Below are 16,811 nucleotides of genomic sequence, written 5' to 3'. Positions count from 1 at the left end.
CCGCATTCCATCATAACAGCATGTTTAACACAACAAACAAATCTAGAGAAGCCACACAAACTCATGCATGATCGATTTCATACACACTCACACACACAAAGTTCACAGTGCTTTGCTGTCCATGTTTGGGCTCTTCGAGACGCCCAGGTCTCCTTCCTGATTAATAAAGACCAGGCTTTGATCCCCCCCCCCCAAAAAAAAAACAAAAAAAAAAACGATTCAGTCAAGTGCTCTCAGAGCTAGTCAGATGATCATGGCTTCAACCATGAGATTTTTTTTTTTAATTCTCCTTGAACAATGGAAATACTCATTACTCATTACTCAAAAAAAAAAAAAAAAAGGCACAAGACCTGCAAAAGTTCTCTTTATTAAGTAGATGCAGTACCTAGGATCATTAGAGAGAGAACAAGAGAGAGAGACGGAGGAAAAAAAAAAATTATAATTTGCATCAGACGCTTATAGCTGTTTACGCCACCAAGACCACGATCGAAAACCTGAGCAGCAGGAGCGTGCCGATGCGGATGTTTTTTCCCCTCCAGTGAGAGTGTTTTTTTTTTTTTCCCTCACAGCTTTTCTCTATCCAGGAGCCCCAGCTCCTGCTGGATGTCTTCGGGCAGCTCGAGCGCGGGCAGCTCCTCCAGCGGGATCTCGTGAGGGGGCATCTCGAGCGGAGGCAGGTGTGGGATGGTGATGCCTGCGGGTTTGCGCTGGTCAGGCGCCGAAGGCAGAAGCCAGAGCTCCGAGCTCTCTACGAGATGGGCGTCGCTTTCCCTGCGCAGACGCACGTTCTCCTGCCGTAGCCGTTCGTTCTCCTGGGTCAGCCGCTCGTTCTCGGCTAACAGACGCTCCAGGAGCTGGCGCAGATCCTCGATGGTGGTGCGCTGCTCCTCCAGGCGCGTCTTGTCGTCTTTGCGGGCCTTGGTGCCTGAGGCGTGTTCGGGCGCGGCGCCGGAGGAGCCTCTGGTTTTCAGCAGGTACAGCCAGGTGTCGTACTCGCGCTCGGGACAGTGAGAGGAGCTCAGCTGAGCGAGAGGTGTCGGTTCTGAGGATGACTGAGGGAGCACCTGGAGGCCGCGCGGCTTGTTCTCTCGCTTCGCTCGCTTCCACCGCTCCTCGATCAACCTCTGCTGCTTCACGTGGCTGTCTCGCTGCAGCTCTAAAGACAGGCGAGCCTAGAAAATACGCAAGAGGATCATCTGTGAGGATTAGATAGTTCATCTGTGTGTGATTTAAAACAATACTTATAAACGACAACAACACTCACACTTAGGTTGGGGTGAAGAGTTAAAATCAAAAGAAAGGCAAATGTGAATAAACAATCAGCACAGAATGAGGAGTAGGGCAGAAAAATAGCGACATGTCCCGCCCATATCGAGGTCAAGGGAGTTACTTAACCTCTACTTCCTCAATAACAGACATGTCTTTAATTTTTCTGTAAAAATCACTTTATTACACAAGAACCACATTCAAAACATTTGCTGATCTCCTGTTGATACTATTGACTGGAAAATCGTCTAAAATAGAGCAACAAGTTGCTCTTTCTTTTATTCTTTTTTAATGCCATGCCAGCTTCTATGGCTATATTCATGGTTAGAAGCGTTTTTGTTATTTAATATTAAAACTAGATAAGATGTTTAAAATTATTTTTTCTACGAACTTAAAAACTACATTTAGATTTACTTTGTGTCAACAGAGTAAAACCAGTCCATTAAAGGAGTAAAAGAGTTACAGTCAAATAAAATATGTTTGATGGACGAAGCATTCTGCATGATGTGGTTGGATTTCTCTTGAGAGTAAAAATGTGTGTGTTGCCAAGTTGCTCTCTCTCGTTTTTTTCGCTCCCTGTCCTTCAGTGGGATGTCGCGTCTCATAATAGTCATGTGATTGCCAGTAACCTATAGGAGAGTATTCGTATTCTTCTGCTTTTTGTGTTTATGTGCACAAGGACCCTAACCCTAATAAAATTAACATGTGTTACACTTTAAGCATTAATTCGTTAAAACCTATAATAAATACTGCTGCGTGAAACAATTAACATTAGCACAAACAAATCATTTTAAACCTAGAACGCATCTATGCAATTAAATAGATTGTAAAATCGAGCCACCCCTAGTTCAGAAACGCTGCCCTACACAGAGCTCTGGATGAACCGAGCAATGTTAGTCGTTACAGCAGAGATCTAAACTCCCGAACCATACACGGATCAAATAAACAGTCCCAAAATGGTTCGTTTACAAACATAACGAGTCTTCGGCACAAGTGGAATATGTACTACGGACCAACAAGTAAGGAATGAAACATGATGCGATTTGTCATGTGCTGTGGTCACAGTGTTAGGAAAATAGTCAACATCTTTAGAATTTAACAGTGTCATGTTACATGTGCATTCACGTTACTGAAAAAAAAGTTTTTTTGGTGTAGATATGAATTGGCGGTGAAAAGGGAGGCGGCATACCTGTTCACACTCTGTGAGCTTCATGGCCTCCTTCAGCAGCTCTGAAACATGCACAAAAAAAAAGCTAAAATGTCACGTTAGAGTCACACTAGATACTAAGGTTCAATCCCAGCGAGGCGACCTGATGGGCTTTAACACGGAAATCTTTTATACAGAAATAATTGAATCAAACAGCAAGACCAGTGCTGTATTCACGTTTATTATTGATTATTGCTGTTCATTATGGAGGTTACTGAAGGCAGACGTGCTGAATGTGAATTCGTGGCTCAGTCTCAGGCCATACACAAGAGCGCAGTCGCTGGCTGCTGAGGAATGAAATCATATAATTGAATGACGTCTGACCTGCAGCTTTTCTGTGACAAGAGATAGCCTCTTCATATTTTCCAGCAGCAAGTAAGCGATCAGCCTTCCTGCACTGCTGATGGGCCTGAAAGAAAGAGAGAGAGAGAGAGAGAGAGAGAGACAGACACACAGAGAGAGTTAATCACAATTTTAACATCGCTACTGTTCAAATAGTCATCTTTCTGATTGTTTTTGTTGTTTTTCACATTCATGCTTTTTGTTGTTAGTTTACCTATGTTTTTCTTTCATATTTAATATTTTTTATAATGTTTATACATTTTTATAATTGCGAACAGATGTTATTTATAATGTATTCAACCTTTTATAAGCAACAACAACAAAATGGTGATTTTTCCTTTTTTTTTAGCATTCATGTCTGAACATGCTGAATTGAACTGAGAGAGAGAGGACCCGAGTCTTTAAATCTTTAAATGTCTGTACTCTTATTTATTGATTGATATATTATTGTTTGTTATTATTATTATTGTATTATTGTTTTTGTTACTATCTACTCCTGTTATTTTCTTATGCTTTATTTCTAAGCTTTGGCAATACAAATGTAAATATTTGTCATCCAAGAAAAGCACCTTTTAATCTTGAATTTTCAAAGAGACGGAGAGAGATAGAAGGACAGAGAGAGAGAGTAACAGAGAGACAGAGACAGACAGAGATACAGAAACAGAAATAAAGAGACAGAGAAAAGAAAGTAGATAGAGAGAGACAGACAGAAACAAAGTGAGACAAAGCCAGAGGGACAGAGAAGGACAGGGACAGAAGGAAAAGGTGGGGTCATATTTATATATTTTTTCATTTTTTAAGATTTTCACACGAAATAATATGGATCAAATGTTTTTTGAGACTCTAAAGGTACAAAATAAATATGATGCAGACGTACAAAATTATATTTTCTCGAACCCTGTGTGACTTGAGCTCTTCAAAAGAAAAACAGAAGTGCTGCTGAATATTTACTAATGCAAATTTATGCAAAGAAATCACACGATCACGGCAGCGATGGCAGACTCCTCACACACACACACACACACACACAAGTAAAGATTACATAAAACAACCGACTCCCTTCATTTTCAAAGCCATTTTGTTGCACTAGATGTTAAAGTCACACATTATAAAAAGAAAGCGTGCTCGTACTCCTAGTCTGGTTCTTCATAACTCTTGATTTTTCTCCATCTTGGTGTTAAAGTGTCTTACGAGGTAGCAAATGGAAGCTGTTATTTCAAACTGGAATATGTGCTAAGAAGCTGATCTAGCGCCGATTCAAACTGTGTCAGATGTCACAGAATCTGATCACGATGCTTCACCTATGACCGACTTATGAACTGATACAACACCTTTCAAGTTTGTGAGCATAGCCAGAGTTTTTTTTCGTGTAGTTAGGGGGACCTCCCGAACCGTGACGACGTGTAGCAACATCACGCATCATCATATGCCTCTTTTAGATGGACGCTGTGTGCTACTGGACGGCAGACGGGTGGTTTCAAGTTGCCATTGAGTAAAAAAGTAAATAAGAAAACAAGCAACTTTCTTATGTAAGTTACGCCAGTGAGATGCTTGTGCAGATGATTTCTAGATCTCCTCCAAAAAAAATCCATTAATGTGATGGTTTGTTAGATCTCTCCATATCATTGTAATGGTGAAAGTTCTTCCTTTTATACAAGCAGTCACGTAGGTCACTTGCACATGATGTACAAATAATGTGAGGTGCGCGTGCCGTATCCTTCAGTACTGAGATGAAAAGACGAACAATATTACCTTGTTGTTTTATTTCTCCTAAAAGAAACTTAACATACACACTATTAGTGTGTCGATTTACCACGGTATGTGTAATCTAACTGTTCGAAGTGTGTGTGTGCACTGCCTCGCTGTAGACAGTGTTCACATCAGTTATACAGAGTCTCAACCGGATTTCCAGAACAAAGGTTTTTCTGCAAAAGGCCCCATTAGGTGTTGTAAGATCGGCGGCACAGGACAGTATTCTGTTCAAAACAGAACTGTTCAAAAGTCTTGAACCAACTCTCATTTCTTTACAAATTAAATTAAATAATGTTTTACTACGACAGCTGCAAAGTGCTTAAAGATACGATTTAAAAATCTGTGGTTTATGTAACAACCTGAGCAGCAACCTCGTTTCCCCTCACATCTCTTCCAACCACTCAGCATTCAGCATCACCGTTATACTAATCACCAGCCTGATCATCTGTCGTCATCTGCACCTGTTTCTTACTGGTTCATGCCTTAAGTTAAGTAATGCTTGTATGATTCCTAGATCATTGTGTGGCAAAACCCGAGCAGCAACTCAGCACAGGTCAATAACGATAAAAAAATAATAATTGTGTGCTTATACAGAAGCTTGTCTTGTGTGTGTTGATAGGGAGGCTTCAGACTTTAAACTGTGTATTTGGGTTTCCGGATATGTCAGGTAGAACAAAGGCAATAGTTTTTTTATAAAGGGTAAACTTTACCATTACCAGAATATGGGAGTTATAATTTTTTTTCATGGAAACAACTGAAAACTACCATAGAAACACATGACCTGTGTACATTTGTGCTATTTCTTTGCTTTTTTTTTTTCCTCAGTCGTGTTTGGGGAAGTTGGTTAAAATGAACTACAATTCAGTTCATTATATTGTGCTGAAAGAAATAACGTCACTTTATACTGCACAATCCTAAGCCTTATATATGTTTACAAAAAAAAAAAAAAATAATAAAACAGCAGCAAAACAAATAATAGCTAAAATGCTCTGAGCTTTAAGGGCTACCAAAAAAGAAAGCCTGGAGAACTGTTCAACATTAAAAATACAAGATACAAGTCCGGCTCTTTGGAAACAAAATATGAAGAAATGAGGGGGGCTCAAGACTTTTGCACAGTACTGTATTTTTCATAGCACACTTATACTGTTGCTTCATTGAGGTGCAGTCGTAAATCCAGGATGATTTTTGCACATTCTATTCGTGATATGAAATGGATAAAATCACTACAGACTTAAAACACAGAATGTTATAGGAGTTATAGTTGAATGAAATCCTTGTGTGGAAAAAGCCAATGGAGCAAAAATTATTAATAAAAGTTAAAGCTGGGAAAAGTCTTCACTGAAGGTCTTGTTCCATGTGATCTTTGGACGGCCTGACTTTTCCTTTCCACAGTTCATGGCCGTCCTTGTGAATCAGGTTGGTGGTTAATCAGAGGCGGTGCTCGGCCATGATTTCAGTCAGTGGGCGAACAGATGTTCGTCGATGGACTTCTTGGTTTGTGATGCGGCCTCGATATGAGACACCGAAGATTTTGCAACTTACAGCACTTAAAGGATATGCTGGTAACGTCCTGATGTCAGATACCACAGTACACCTTCTGAGGTCTTGAGATTCTGAGATTCCGTGGCACAAGGGGAACCTAAATCCTAGGTGGATTTAATGTTATGGCTGAAAAACGTAAATGCAATAGAGTGTCATGAGACCTGGTCTGTTTTGTAAGCACGACTAATATGAAGACCACAAATCAGTATCAGGTGTATGTTTACTTTCTGCATTTGTGTGTGTACACAAACACATCCCCTGACTCCTGTATGACAAGCACAAATTATTACCTACTATTATTAGAGTTAAAATAGAGACACTGTTGCCATAACATTATGACCACCTGTCTAACACTAAGTAGGTTCCCCTTTTGCCACCATAACAATGATGTAGTGTGTGTCCTAACACATTTCTATCACAACCAGCATTAATCTTTTTAACAATTTGATTGACACTTGCGCTTCTATTAGATCGGACTACAAGGGCCAGCCTTCGCTCTCCGTGTGCATCACTAAACCTTGGCCACCCATGACCCTGTTACCAGTTCAATCTTTTTTCTGCCTTGGATCACTTTTGGTATGTCCTGACCACTGCAAACTAGAAACATCCCACAAGACCTGCAGTTTTGGACTTGTCATCTAACCATCACAATTTGGCCTCTTGTTAAAGTCACTCAAACCCTTACGCTTGCCTATTTTTTCTGCTTTTAACACATCGACTTCAGGAAAAAAGGTTCACTTGCTGCCTAATATATCCCACCCACTTCCAGCCACCACCGTGACGAGATACAGTGGTACCTCGACATACGAACAAATTTTCGACTTAAGAACAAAATTGTTGCAAGAAAAAATTCCCTTAGCATACAAAGCATTCTCAACATATAAGCAAGTAGTGCGTACTTGTAGTTACACGTACTTCCAGCAGACGATCAAAGCTTGTTCGCGTCAGTGGAAAGCTGCATTTTGAGCAAGATTTGGTGAAGACATAGCACCATAGGTCGCAAGAACGTTAGCAAGGAGCGCAGCAAGAAGAAAAGGGAGCCATTTCTAGGTGTCATGTGCAAAGAGGAAAAATAAATTAAGGTTAAGTGAGGTTTAATGTCTATTTATTTCATATTTTACTTGGACATTTACATATCTAAATATTGTCTAAATGTTTTGATTTTGATGTTTCATATGCAAAAATATGATTATAGTTCAATTCTATTTATGTAGCACTTTTAACAATTGATATTGTCACAAAGCAGCTTTACGCAATCAAAATAATTATTTAAGTTTGTATGAGATGTGAACGTGTATGAATCAAAATGATAAGACAGTCCCTGATGAGCAAGCCGAGGACGACGGCGACAGTGGCAATGAAAAACTTCTAGAGATGGGAATAGGAAGAAACCTTGAGAGAAACCAGACTCAACAGGGAACCCATCCTCATTTGGGATGAAACGGATAGCAGGAATTGATCTGCATCATACCGTGTGAGACTGAAAGTTCAGTATAACAGGAGACGTGTTTAAGTTAAAATGGAGTCCAGTTCGTTAATGGAGGTTTAGGTAGACTGTAGGGAACTATCGATCGACTGAAGTCACAAGTCTTTATAGAACAGCTTTTTGCATCAACCAAGGACAGGACTGTCTTCGTGGAAAAGTGGAAGACCACACGGGCATCCATGTGACGAGATCTCCAACCAGAAGCAGGACGCCAGGAAGAGTCAGACAGCTTAAATAATGTTTAATAGTGTTAAAAATTGGTAATATTGTTTGAGTGGACTATCTGCATTATTTCCTGTGGGTAAAGGGCATTTTAGAATACAAAATTTTACTGATTAAATTTATATACCGGGTTACCGCTGCGTTGAAAATGTAGCTACTTTGAGAAGGGACAAATTGTGATGGTTAGGGGCCTGGGTCAGTCCAAAACTGCAGCTCTTTTATGAGGTTCCTGGTCAGGACATACCAGAAGTGATCCAAGGAAGGGAAAGAGGTGAACAGGCGATAGGGTGAAGGGTGGCCAAGGCTCAGTGACACAACAGAGGCGCTAGTGTTGATGAAAAGGTTTAATGCTGGTTGTGATAGAAAAGTGTCAGGACACACGGTGCATCACTGTTACAGTGGAGACCTACTGATAGTGTTATGGCTAATCAGTGAAAAGCCAAGTGTTAGAGGAAGTAAAGGACCAAGCTCAGCTGACTTCCTGTTTAGCCTTGACTACTCATTTAATCCTTAGCAACAGCGTTGGTTGTATCAGTTTACTTGTATTTAGAGTTAGCAAATAAAATTGCTGACAAACACAAACAAGCACACTAGCTCTGTAAAACAATAATGTTGATAATAATAATAAGAATAATAATAAGAATAACATTATCATACAGGTTTGCTATGCCGTACTATATGTTATGCTAAGCTAATCACAAAACCCGTGAATAGCAAACAGTGCTATACGAACGACAGTGAAATGCGGCTCGCGCTCATATATACTCTCGCTCTCACACACATTGAGAGCTTCATGACTCACCTCAGCGGCTTTGTTCACGGCTAACACTAGCTCCAATGCTAACAAAGCTAACCAGAATCCTCAACACCTCTCTAAGCCCAAGACAAGCGCACTACCTGGTGTGTGTGTGTGTGTTATATATAACACACAACAGAGGCATTCTGCAACCTACATAGCGCCCTAGCTTTCCATTTCACGCTATTTAGGATTCATTAGAGTTAGCTTGTCTTTCTTTGAGTTAACTCAATTCTGACGTTAACTGGACGCTTAAAGAGAAACTTACGAGGTTTACAGGACTGTCCTCCACCTCCATGTTTTATTCTTCTCTCCTCTCGGCTACATGAGAGGATTAAACTCCAGGCTGTTCACACAACAACATTGTTCCTCTTGTGACAACAACACAAGGAGGAAAACACACTCACACACATGACGTGGCTATAGTCCTGTCGCCACTTCCTGTCTGCTTGTTTTCTGTTCATTTGTCCAATTCATTCATTTCACATGTTTCTTCCTTGTAATAATCACAAAACTATATTGCACCCGTAAAGAAATAAATAAAGTAAAACAATTATTAACTACTACTATTATTTTAATTAAAAAAAAAACTCAGTTTAACAATTCTGCAGTTATTTTTATTGACCAAAAGAGGGCGCAAGAGCTCCATTTTCCTGCAAAAGTACATGATGTCTTCACACCAAACTACATCTCCAGAAGTCTCTGGACACCTGAGCATCACACTCCATATGTGCTGATTATCCAAGCCGCGATGTTATACACATTTTTAATTGTATATAATGTCTTTGATGGCTGCACATTACCGCTGTCGTCTTGCACCTCCAGATCTCGGGTTCGTTTCCCACCTCAGGGTCTATATGTGCATGAGGTTTGCAAATTGCCCACAGTGTGTGAATGAGCATGTGTATATGTGTGCCCTGCAGTGGAGTGACACCTCGTTTAAGGTGTACTCTGCGTCGTGCCCTACTGTCTCCTGGGATAGGGTTCAGGCCCCCTGTGACTCTGTATATGGGATAAAGCGGTATAGACAATGAGTGAATAAGTGATAATGTCTCTCCATCCATCCATTCATTCATCCATCTAGGACCCTCTGTAGTCCAACAAGGAATTGTGGAGGCCCATTGTATTTACTGTATTACCATTTTATTACCATTTTATTACAACAATTTCCCTTCACTGGAATAAAGAGGCCCAGTGATGAAGCAAAGCAACCTATGAAAAAAAAAAAACATAACGTGCCATGATTGGAGTGGAAGAAGTTAATTCCTGATAAAGAACTTATCCCCACTAAACACCTTTGAAATGTACAGGAATGCTGACTGAACCATCAGTAAAAGAAAGGTTTAAAATGTACATCCATGTGAAACCATTGCCAGCTCGATGCCCCTTTGTATCTGAGCACTTTCAGATGAAGGACCAAAAGGGGCAGCCATCTATGTGCCACCGACAAATACTCCCCACCCTGGAGGTTTATCGAACCACACAGCCATGCTCCAAAATCTATTAGAAGGTCTGACCTGAAGAATGGAAATTATTATAAGAGCAAAAAAGAAACCACTCCATGTTAATGGTCATGGTTTTGGAATGGGATGTGCAAAACGCAGATGTCCATATACTTTTGGCCAAATAGTGTCCATGCATAATTCTATAAAAAATAAAACTGTCAAAAATGTTTTATATAGTTGAGGGGATAATGAACAGGATAGCAATGTTTTTCTATTAAGTGACTGAACTATTAGAGCCTGAGCTTATTAATGCTCTTTCTTAATGCTTAATGAGAACAAATTTAGATCTAGTGGAGCGGCGGTTATTATAGGTATATTAAATCTGGAACAGGATGTTAAACAAGCAAGCATGGGTGTGATCAGATTTTGGACATACAGTAGTCTTAGGCTCCCTGTGTTTTGTTTTAAGTGCAAACTTTGTTATAGAGGTTTAATTAATGACTTTATTATTAAGTCAGTGCAAAATAAATAAATATATAAATACAATTTCCAAACCTTAGTATTTCTGCAAAAAAAGTTTAATCTTATAGAGAAAAATATTTTTAGGTCATAAAAGAAATCCGAATATTATTTAAAAATACTACTTTTTAGGCAAAAAATAGAAATAATAAAAAAAATCTGTGTTTTGCATGCATAAAAAAGAAGCAGGTGCGACAAAGTCCTCAGAAGGATGGATACTGATTTTACCTTCAGTAAAATTAAGCAGCTTATTTCCTTAATAAGTAACTAATAATAACTGCACACATTGAACCTGAGACTATATTTTAATCAAAGACTCATCACACCAATTATTGACTTTGTTAATTACTGTTTAATGCTTTTTATAATATTTTTTGTTTTAAATGTAGAAACTTTTTTTTACTTTACTTGCATGCATTTAAGAATTTTGCACAGTACTGTGTAGTGTACGTACTGTATATATTACTGCTTACCCCTCCCCCCCCCCACCCACACACACCTCCTTCATACAGTGAACTCCATATTTCATAAATAAAACAGATAAAAGTTCTATACAAAGGCCTTTCTCCACACACCATGCTAATTAAAATAAGAAAATTTGTCATCTTTTTTACATTTTGTGGAGTAAATATCCATTCCACAAAAAAAGTCCTTCCTTCTCTTTAACGCAAAGTATTTATTCGCGCTTTTTTCTTCATAGAGCAAAACCCCCAACCGAACATCTCTGCACATATTAACGTAGGGAATTTTTGCTTTGTAATAACAATAATCCAGACACTCATTACCAGAGCACACTGCGTATATTACATATGATATTATTCTTAGTTTTCGAGACGTAGGTTTCAGTTGCAATGGACAATAATGTCTCCATGACCGTTTGTCTCATCACGGAAACTAAACCGCTCTGAAAGAACCTAGATGTCTTTTGTATTATTTACCAACCCAGCTATGCTGTTGTGCTTTTATATATTAACCCGAATATTATCGCATTATCACGTTACCGGGACTGTAATTAAACTTTTTCATAGTGTTAATATATAGAATAACATTACAAACACTTACATATAAATAAACTCACAAATACAAGTGATTCAATGCTAGATGTAAAACCACAGATCTGATAACAGACATGAAGTTCACGGCACAGTATGCAAAGTTGTTATGCCTCCATGGCCTGGAAATTCCTTACAGAGCACATCAGGCTCATGAATGCGGCCCTGTGGTAATATCTATCAGGTGACATCATCTGCTCGAGCACTTTGTTTGTGTTGACCAGAGCGGTGTGCTTAAACCAAGTATCTTATAATTATTGCTACTAGACAGCCGAGTAATCTCAGGTACAGCTCGATGACTCAAGCTCTTCAGCTGCACACTTACACAGAGGGCCGTGAAACATGAAACTGTCGATTAAGGCTTTACTAAGCAAACATTGCTGTGCTGTTATTTTTACCTGCACTGTATAACACATTTATTCAATTCTGACATTATTATGCATGCATGCTATTCATCTGCACACGCGGCGGCACGGTGGCTTAGTGGCTGTCACCTTGCACCTCCAGCGTCTGGGTTCGATTCCTGTCTCAGTTCTGTGTGCATGGAGTTTGCATGTTCTCCCTGTGCTTGGTGGGTTTTCTCTAGGTACTCTGGTTTAATTCAACAGGCATGCCTAAATTGCCCATAGTGAGTGAATGAGCATGCGAACAATTTCGGTGTACAGTACAATGAATGAGTGAGTTATTGTCTGGACACTTGACATTTGAGCATCACATTCTAAAACTGTGAAAATCGCTATTAAGTTGTTTATAATAACATCTGGTCTTCTGAGAAGGCTTTCCACTGCATTCTGGAGCATGGGCATGGGGACGTGTGATCGTTCAGCCACAAGAGCATTAAAGGTCAGGCACTGATGTTGAGGAGGCCTGGCACTAATCTAGTGTTCCAGATCATCACAAAGGTGTTCCGAGGGGTTGGCGTGTGAGTTCTGATCAGCCTACTAGAGTCCTTTTGGTCCATGGTGCATTCTTGGCACACTTATGCACGCGAGCATTGTCATACTGGAACAGATTTGGGGATCTTAGTTCCACTGAAGGGAAATTGAAACACTAGAGGCATCAAAGACATTCTGTAATGTCATGGGTTTTCAGCTTTGACTGGTAAACTAGAGGACGTCTTTTTATCTCATCAGATATCTGTTTGCATTTTGCATGGTGGCTTTCTTTTTATGGCACTGGTTCTACAGACTACATAGATAGATAGACTACATCTATCTATCTATCTATCTATCTATCTATCTATCTATCTATCTATCTATCTATCTATCTATCTATCCATCCATCCATCCATCCATCCATCCATCTATCTATCTATCTTACTTCCTTGGCCTGTGGCAGCAATTGAAGGAAGGTCTACATATGCAAGTTATGGTCAGGTGTCCACAAACTTTTGGCCTCATTCTATATTATTTTTAAGAATAAGCTGCTCCTTCAGACTCCAATCATCGCCTCAGGTGTTAGAAGTGAGGCCGAGGTGTACCTGCTTATTACGCATGACGTATAACCCGGGTCAGCTGCTGGACATGTGAGTCCACTAAAGTCTTTGAGACTTGAATTGTTCTGAGTTTCTGGAATTCACATGAATGTCCTGATTTAATGAGTCCTGCGCAAAGCCAGTTCTGTTCTCAGCACAATGTGTCCAAGCAGAAAGAAAGAGCTCAGTGGAACTCTGTGGGTGTCCAGCGGGCTAACAGACAAATGTGAATCGAGTCATAACTCATTGAAAAAAGAAAAAAAAAAAATTACAGGGACATAGTAATGGTCTTGTTCTGCCTCTCTGTCCTGCTTTTGCTCATGTTACATTATTTACCGTGTGATCTTTATAAGCAGGCCAGTTCCCTGTTATTAGAGGTGAAACAACAATAGCAATAAAAAAAGATAAAAAAAAAAAACAAGATCAAAATATGATTTATAGCCGAGTTCAGGATCCCTGACACCGCACTCTGCTTTGTGACCTCTTTGTTTATTTCACACTGGCAGTCTGGCATCATGAAGCCACGGAGTGTAAAAGTGGAAATCATCTTTCGGATAATAGCGCTCATTTGCATTAACTTCGACAGTAAGCATCTGCCCACGCTACTCGGAGCCCCTTGTCTCCTCGACTGCTGTCATGTCTCTTACAGCGCTCTGTCCAACAGCTGGGAGGTCGACTGGCGTGAATATGGTGGAATTTGGGTGTAGGAGGACGTGGCTTTCACCTGGCTGAAAAGTAATGATGAGCCAGCTTTGCTCCCGAGCCCCCGGGACTCCTCAGGAGGCAAAATCCTCCAGCCCACGCTCCGCACGCCGCTCTCCTCTTTGTCCTCGGCTCTCGCCTCTGTCCTGACGGCAGGATTGTGCTTAGGCCGGCCATTTCTGGTTTGAAGAGACGCACAGGAAAGTTCCTGTCTGCTTTAAGAGCCACTGTATTGGGAAGCCCACACAACCTCCCACACAGACAGTCCCAAAAGAGAGAAAGGGGAATGCGCGGGGCTTTTGAGGGCACTCCCCTTGGCGACAATGGGAACCCCTTGGTGAGCTAATGTGCTCGACAAATATTCCTTTCTTTACATTACACATGTTAGGCTAGCATGCTGCTCTCAGCTTCTGCACCGCTGTCAGGATTTCCACCTACTTTCCACAGGATTTAGTGGGACCACTGATAATAACACTCTTGGTCTTTTTAGTGAATTTGACTCAAACACTCATTTAATCTGTCAAAAAGTTCTAAAGAATTTAAATGTTTTGAATGTTTCTAGGAATTATGTAGATTTTTTGTCTGCATCTTAAATCATCCATAGACAAATATATTTTTGAACCTCACTTGACCACAAGTTCAGACTGCGTTTTTTTAGACGACCTGTCTGCTGCTTTCTTATTATGAAACTTGCACCATCAGAAAAACATTAGTTTCAATCCTCCAAAAAAGGAATCAGTGCACTATAACATATAATTATGCATATTTAAAAGGTCATAACCAAGTGTAATGACACAAAACACTCTTTGTTTAATATAACAAAATGTTTTTGTGCACTTTTTCTAACCGCAAGTGACTTTTAAGAGGTATATGACACGATAAGAAAAGATGAATCATACTTTCTCTTGTCGCTGAATATGAAACATGAGAGATCGGGTCTCCTCCAGAGACTGACAGATATCGTGAATCTTTACCAACCATCACTTTCATGATATTCAATTGTTAAATAGTTTCTGCGCCATTTTGTCAGGAGAATAAAAACCTGTGCGTTGAACGTAAATCATTATGCTAATGATCCCATAAATGGCTTTTCTATATTGCGCTTGAGAAAGATGCATTTACAGTTACTGTTGGTATTATTAGAGTCATAACTCTACAGACTGGCGTGATGGTAATGAAATATGAATATGAAAATATATTTTTTTTAGAATGCGGAATAAATCTCATTCTCTAAACAGATGGATGCTTTTCTGCGTAACTGTGTCAAAGTGGAGAGAGAAGTGATAAAATAAATCTTAGCTCTCCTGCAGGGAAGAACAGCAATCCTGCAGGCTTAGTGAACAATCCACAAGCACCAAGCACCACCAGTCATGTCTTTGTATTACTTTAAGCAAAATACAATAATGTATTAATATAGTATATATAACTTTTTTAGATCCATTATAATCCTGACCAGGTTTTCCTGTGAATTTACAAATAATAATATAAATAAAGACATTATAATATCTATTATAATATAAAAGATATTACAGACGGGAACTTTAATATTTACTTACAGAACACATTAAAAAATGTAAAAAAATAACTAAAACTGACATGAGATTTAAATTTATATCATTTATAAGCCTAGTTTTTTTGAGTGTCGGAGATTTAGTAAAAAAAAAAAAAAAAAAAAAAAACAGTTAAAAAAGCTAAAACCTACATGAGCTTAATCATAAACGTGACTTTGATAACGATAGGTTGTGTGTGAACCACAATTCACAGACGCCCTGGATATATTTTACGAACCCCTGAAGGTCCCCATGCCCCACTTTAAATCATACACATGGGATTATAATACAGTCATAAAAGGTTTTATTTTCCTGTTTAACATTTTTTTTTGTGAAAATGTTCCAAATTTGTTAATAAAAACTGTATTTCTCATATGTTGCGCTCTCAATTCTCAAATAATTACAATAATTATCACAGCAAATTTTATTTCTCACATACACACCCATACACAGTATGCTATGCAGTGAAATGCTTATACGACCGCCCATGACCTAAAACATAAGGGTTTCTCTGTGAGAAATAAATTGCCCTAAAGAGTACTAAGCCACCTTGCCAAATAGACGGCAAGGTGGCTTAATGGTTAGCACTTTAAATAAAACTGTTTATCTAAAGTTGCACCTCCAGGGTCTGAGTTCAATTCCCACCTCAGGTCTGTGTTCCATGGAGTTTCATGCTTGGTGGGTTTCCTCCAGGTGCTCCGGTTTTCTCCCACAGTCCAAAAACATGCAGATCCAGCTAATTGGCACTGTAGTGTGAGTGTGTGTATGTTTGTATGACCTTCAATGTATTGACACTCCATTACACTCCATTAAAGGTGTAGGGCCTTCCTGTGCCCTAAGTCTCCTGGGATAGGCTCCAGGCCCCCCGCGATCCTGTATACAGGATAAAGCAGTATAGACGATGAGTGAGACTTTAATATGCAAATAGAGCTGGAAAATGTACAGTATTTACAAGGTTGTTAAATAGAATAGAATTGAAAGAGAAGTGTATAAGGTGGTAAAGTGTGTAAATTATGCAGGATAAATTGGCCTATGGTGGCTTAGTGGTTAGCGGTACTCCGGTTTTCTCCCACAGTTTAAAGACATGCAAATTGCCTTTACTGTGTGAATGCGTGTGTGACTGTGTGTGTACTGTATGTGTGAGCCCTGTCGGGTCTCCCACGACCCTGTATGCAGGATAAAGCGATATAGACGATGAGTGAGTGAGTGAGAAATTACTTAAATTTGTTGCTTTCACATAATGATGCAGACAATAAATCAAACTTTAATCAGACATGTTTGGTTATCCCTCTGAAGTGTTTGGCAGGAAGACAAACTGGATAGGATAATAACATATTTACTTTGATATCATATTAAAAGGATTAGTTTCTCAGTGTTTACATTTACATTTAGGGATTGGGCAGACACTCTTATCCAGAGCGACTTACAAAAAGTGCAAAAAATGTTTTAGATTCTT

General features: G+C 39.5%; 1 protein-coding gene across 1 annotated transcript; it reads right to left on the bottom strand.

The window, feature by feature from the left end:
* Positions 1–329: 329 nt before the first annotated feature.
* Positions 330–9,016, bottom strand: nrbf2b (nuclear receptor binding factor 2b). The gene is made up of 4 exons (XM_053510920.1): positions 8,882–9,016; positions 2,798–2,882; positions 2,456–2,496; positions 330–1,172 (listed from the first exon to the last, which is right to left on the bottom strand). Exons 1-4 carry the CDS (start codon positions 8,909–8,911, stop codon positions 564–566), a joined length of 765 nt encoding a protein of 254 aa, XP_053366895.1. The 5' UTR covers positions 8,912–9,016; the 3' UTR covers positions 330–563.
* Positions 9,017–16,811: the final 7,795 nt, after the last annotated feature.

This window comes from Clarias gariepinus, chromosome 14, assembly GCF_024256425.1.
Source record: "Clarias gariepinus isolate MV-2021 ecotype Netherlands chromosome 14, CGAR_prim_01v2, whole genome shotgun sequence".
Lineage (NCBI taxonomy): Eukaryota > Metazoa > Chordata > Actinopteri > Siluriformes > Clariidae > Clarias > Clarias gariepinus.
The sequence above is the reverse complement of the archived record's forward strand: the minus strand, read 5'-3'. Positions and strand labels throughout refer to the sequence as shown.

Bases quoted from the DNA above. Each gene is read 5' to 3' on its own strand.
- nrbf2b (XM_053510920.1), bottom strand. From the start codon at position 8,911: ATGGAGGTGGAGGACAGTCCTGTAAACCTC. The intron at 2,883-8,881 runs GTAAGTTTCTCT...TCTTTCTTTCAG, and splicing joins AGGACAGTCCTGTAAACCTC to GCCCATCAGCAGTGCAGGAA. The intron at 1,173-2,455 runs GTATGCCGCCTC...CGTATTTTCTAG, and splicing joins AGCTCACAGAGTGTGAACAG to GCTCGCCTGTCTTTAGAGCT.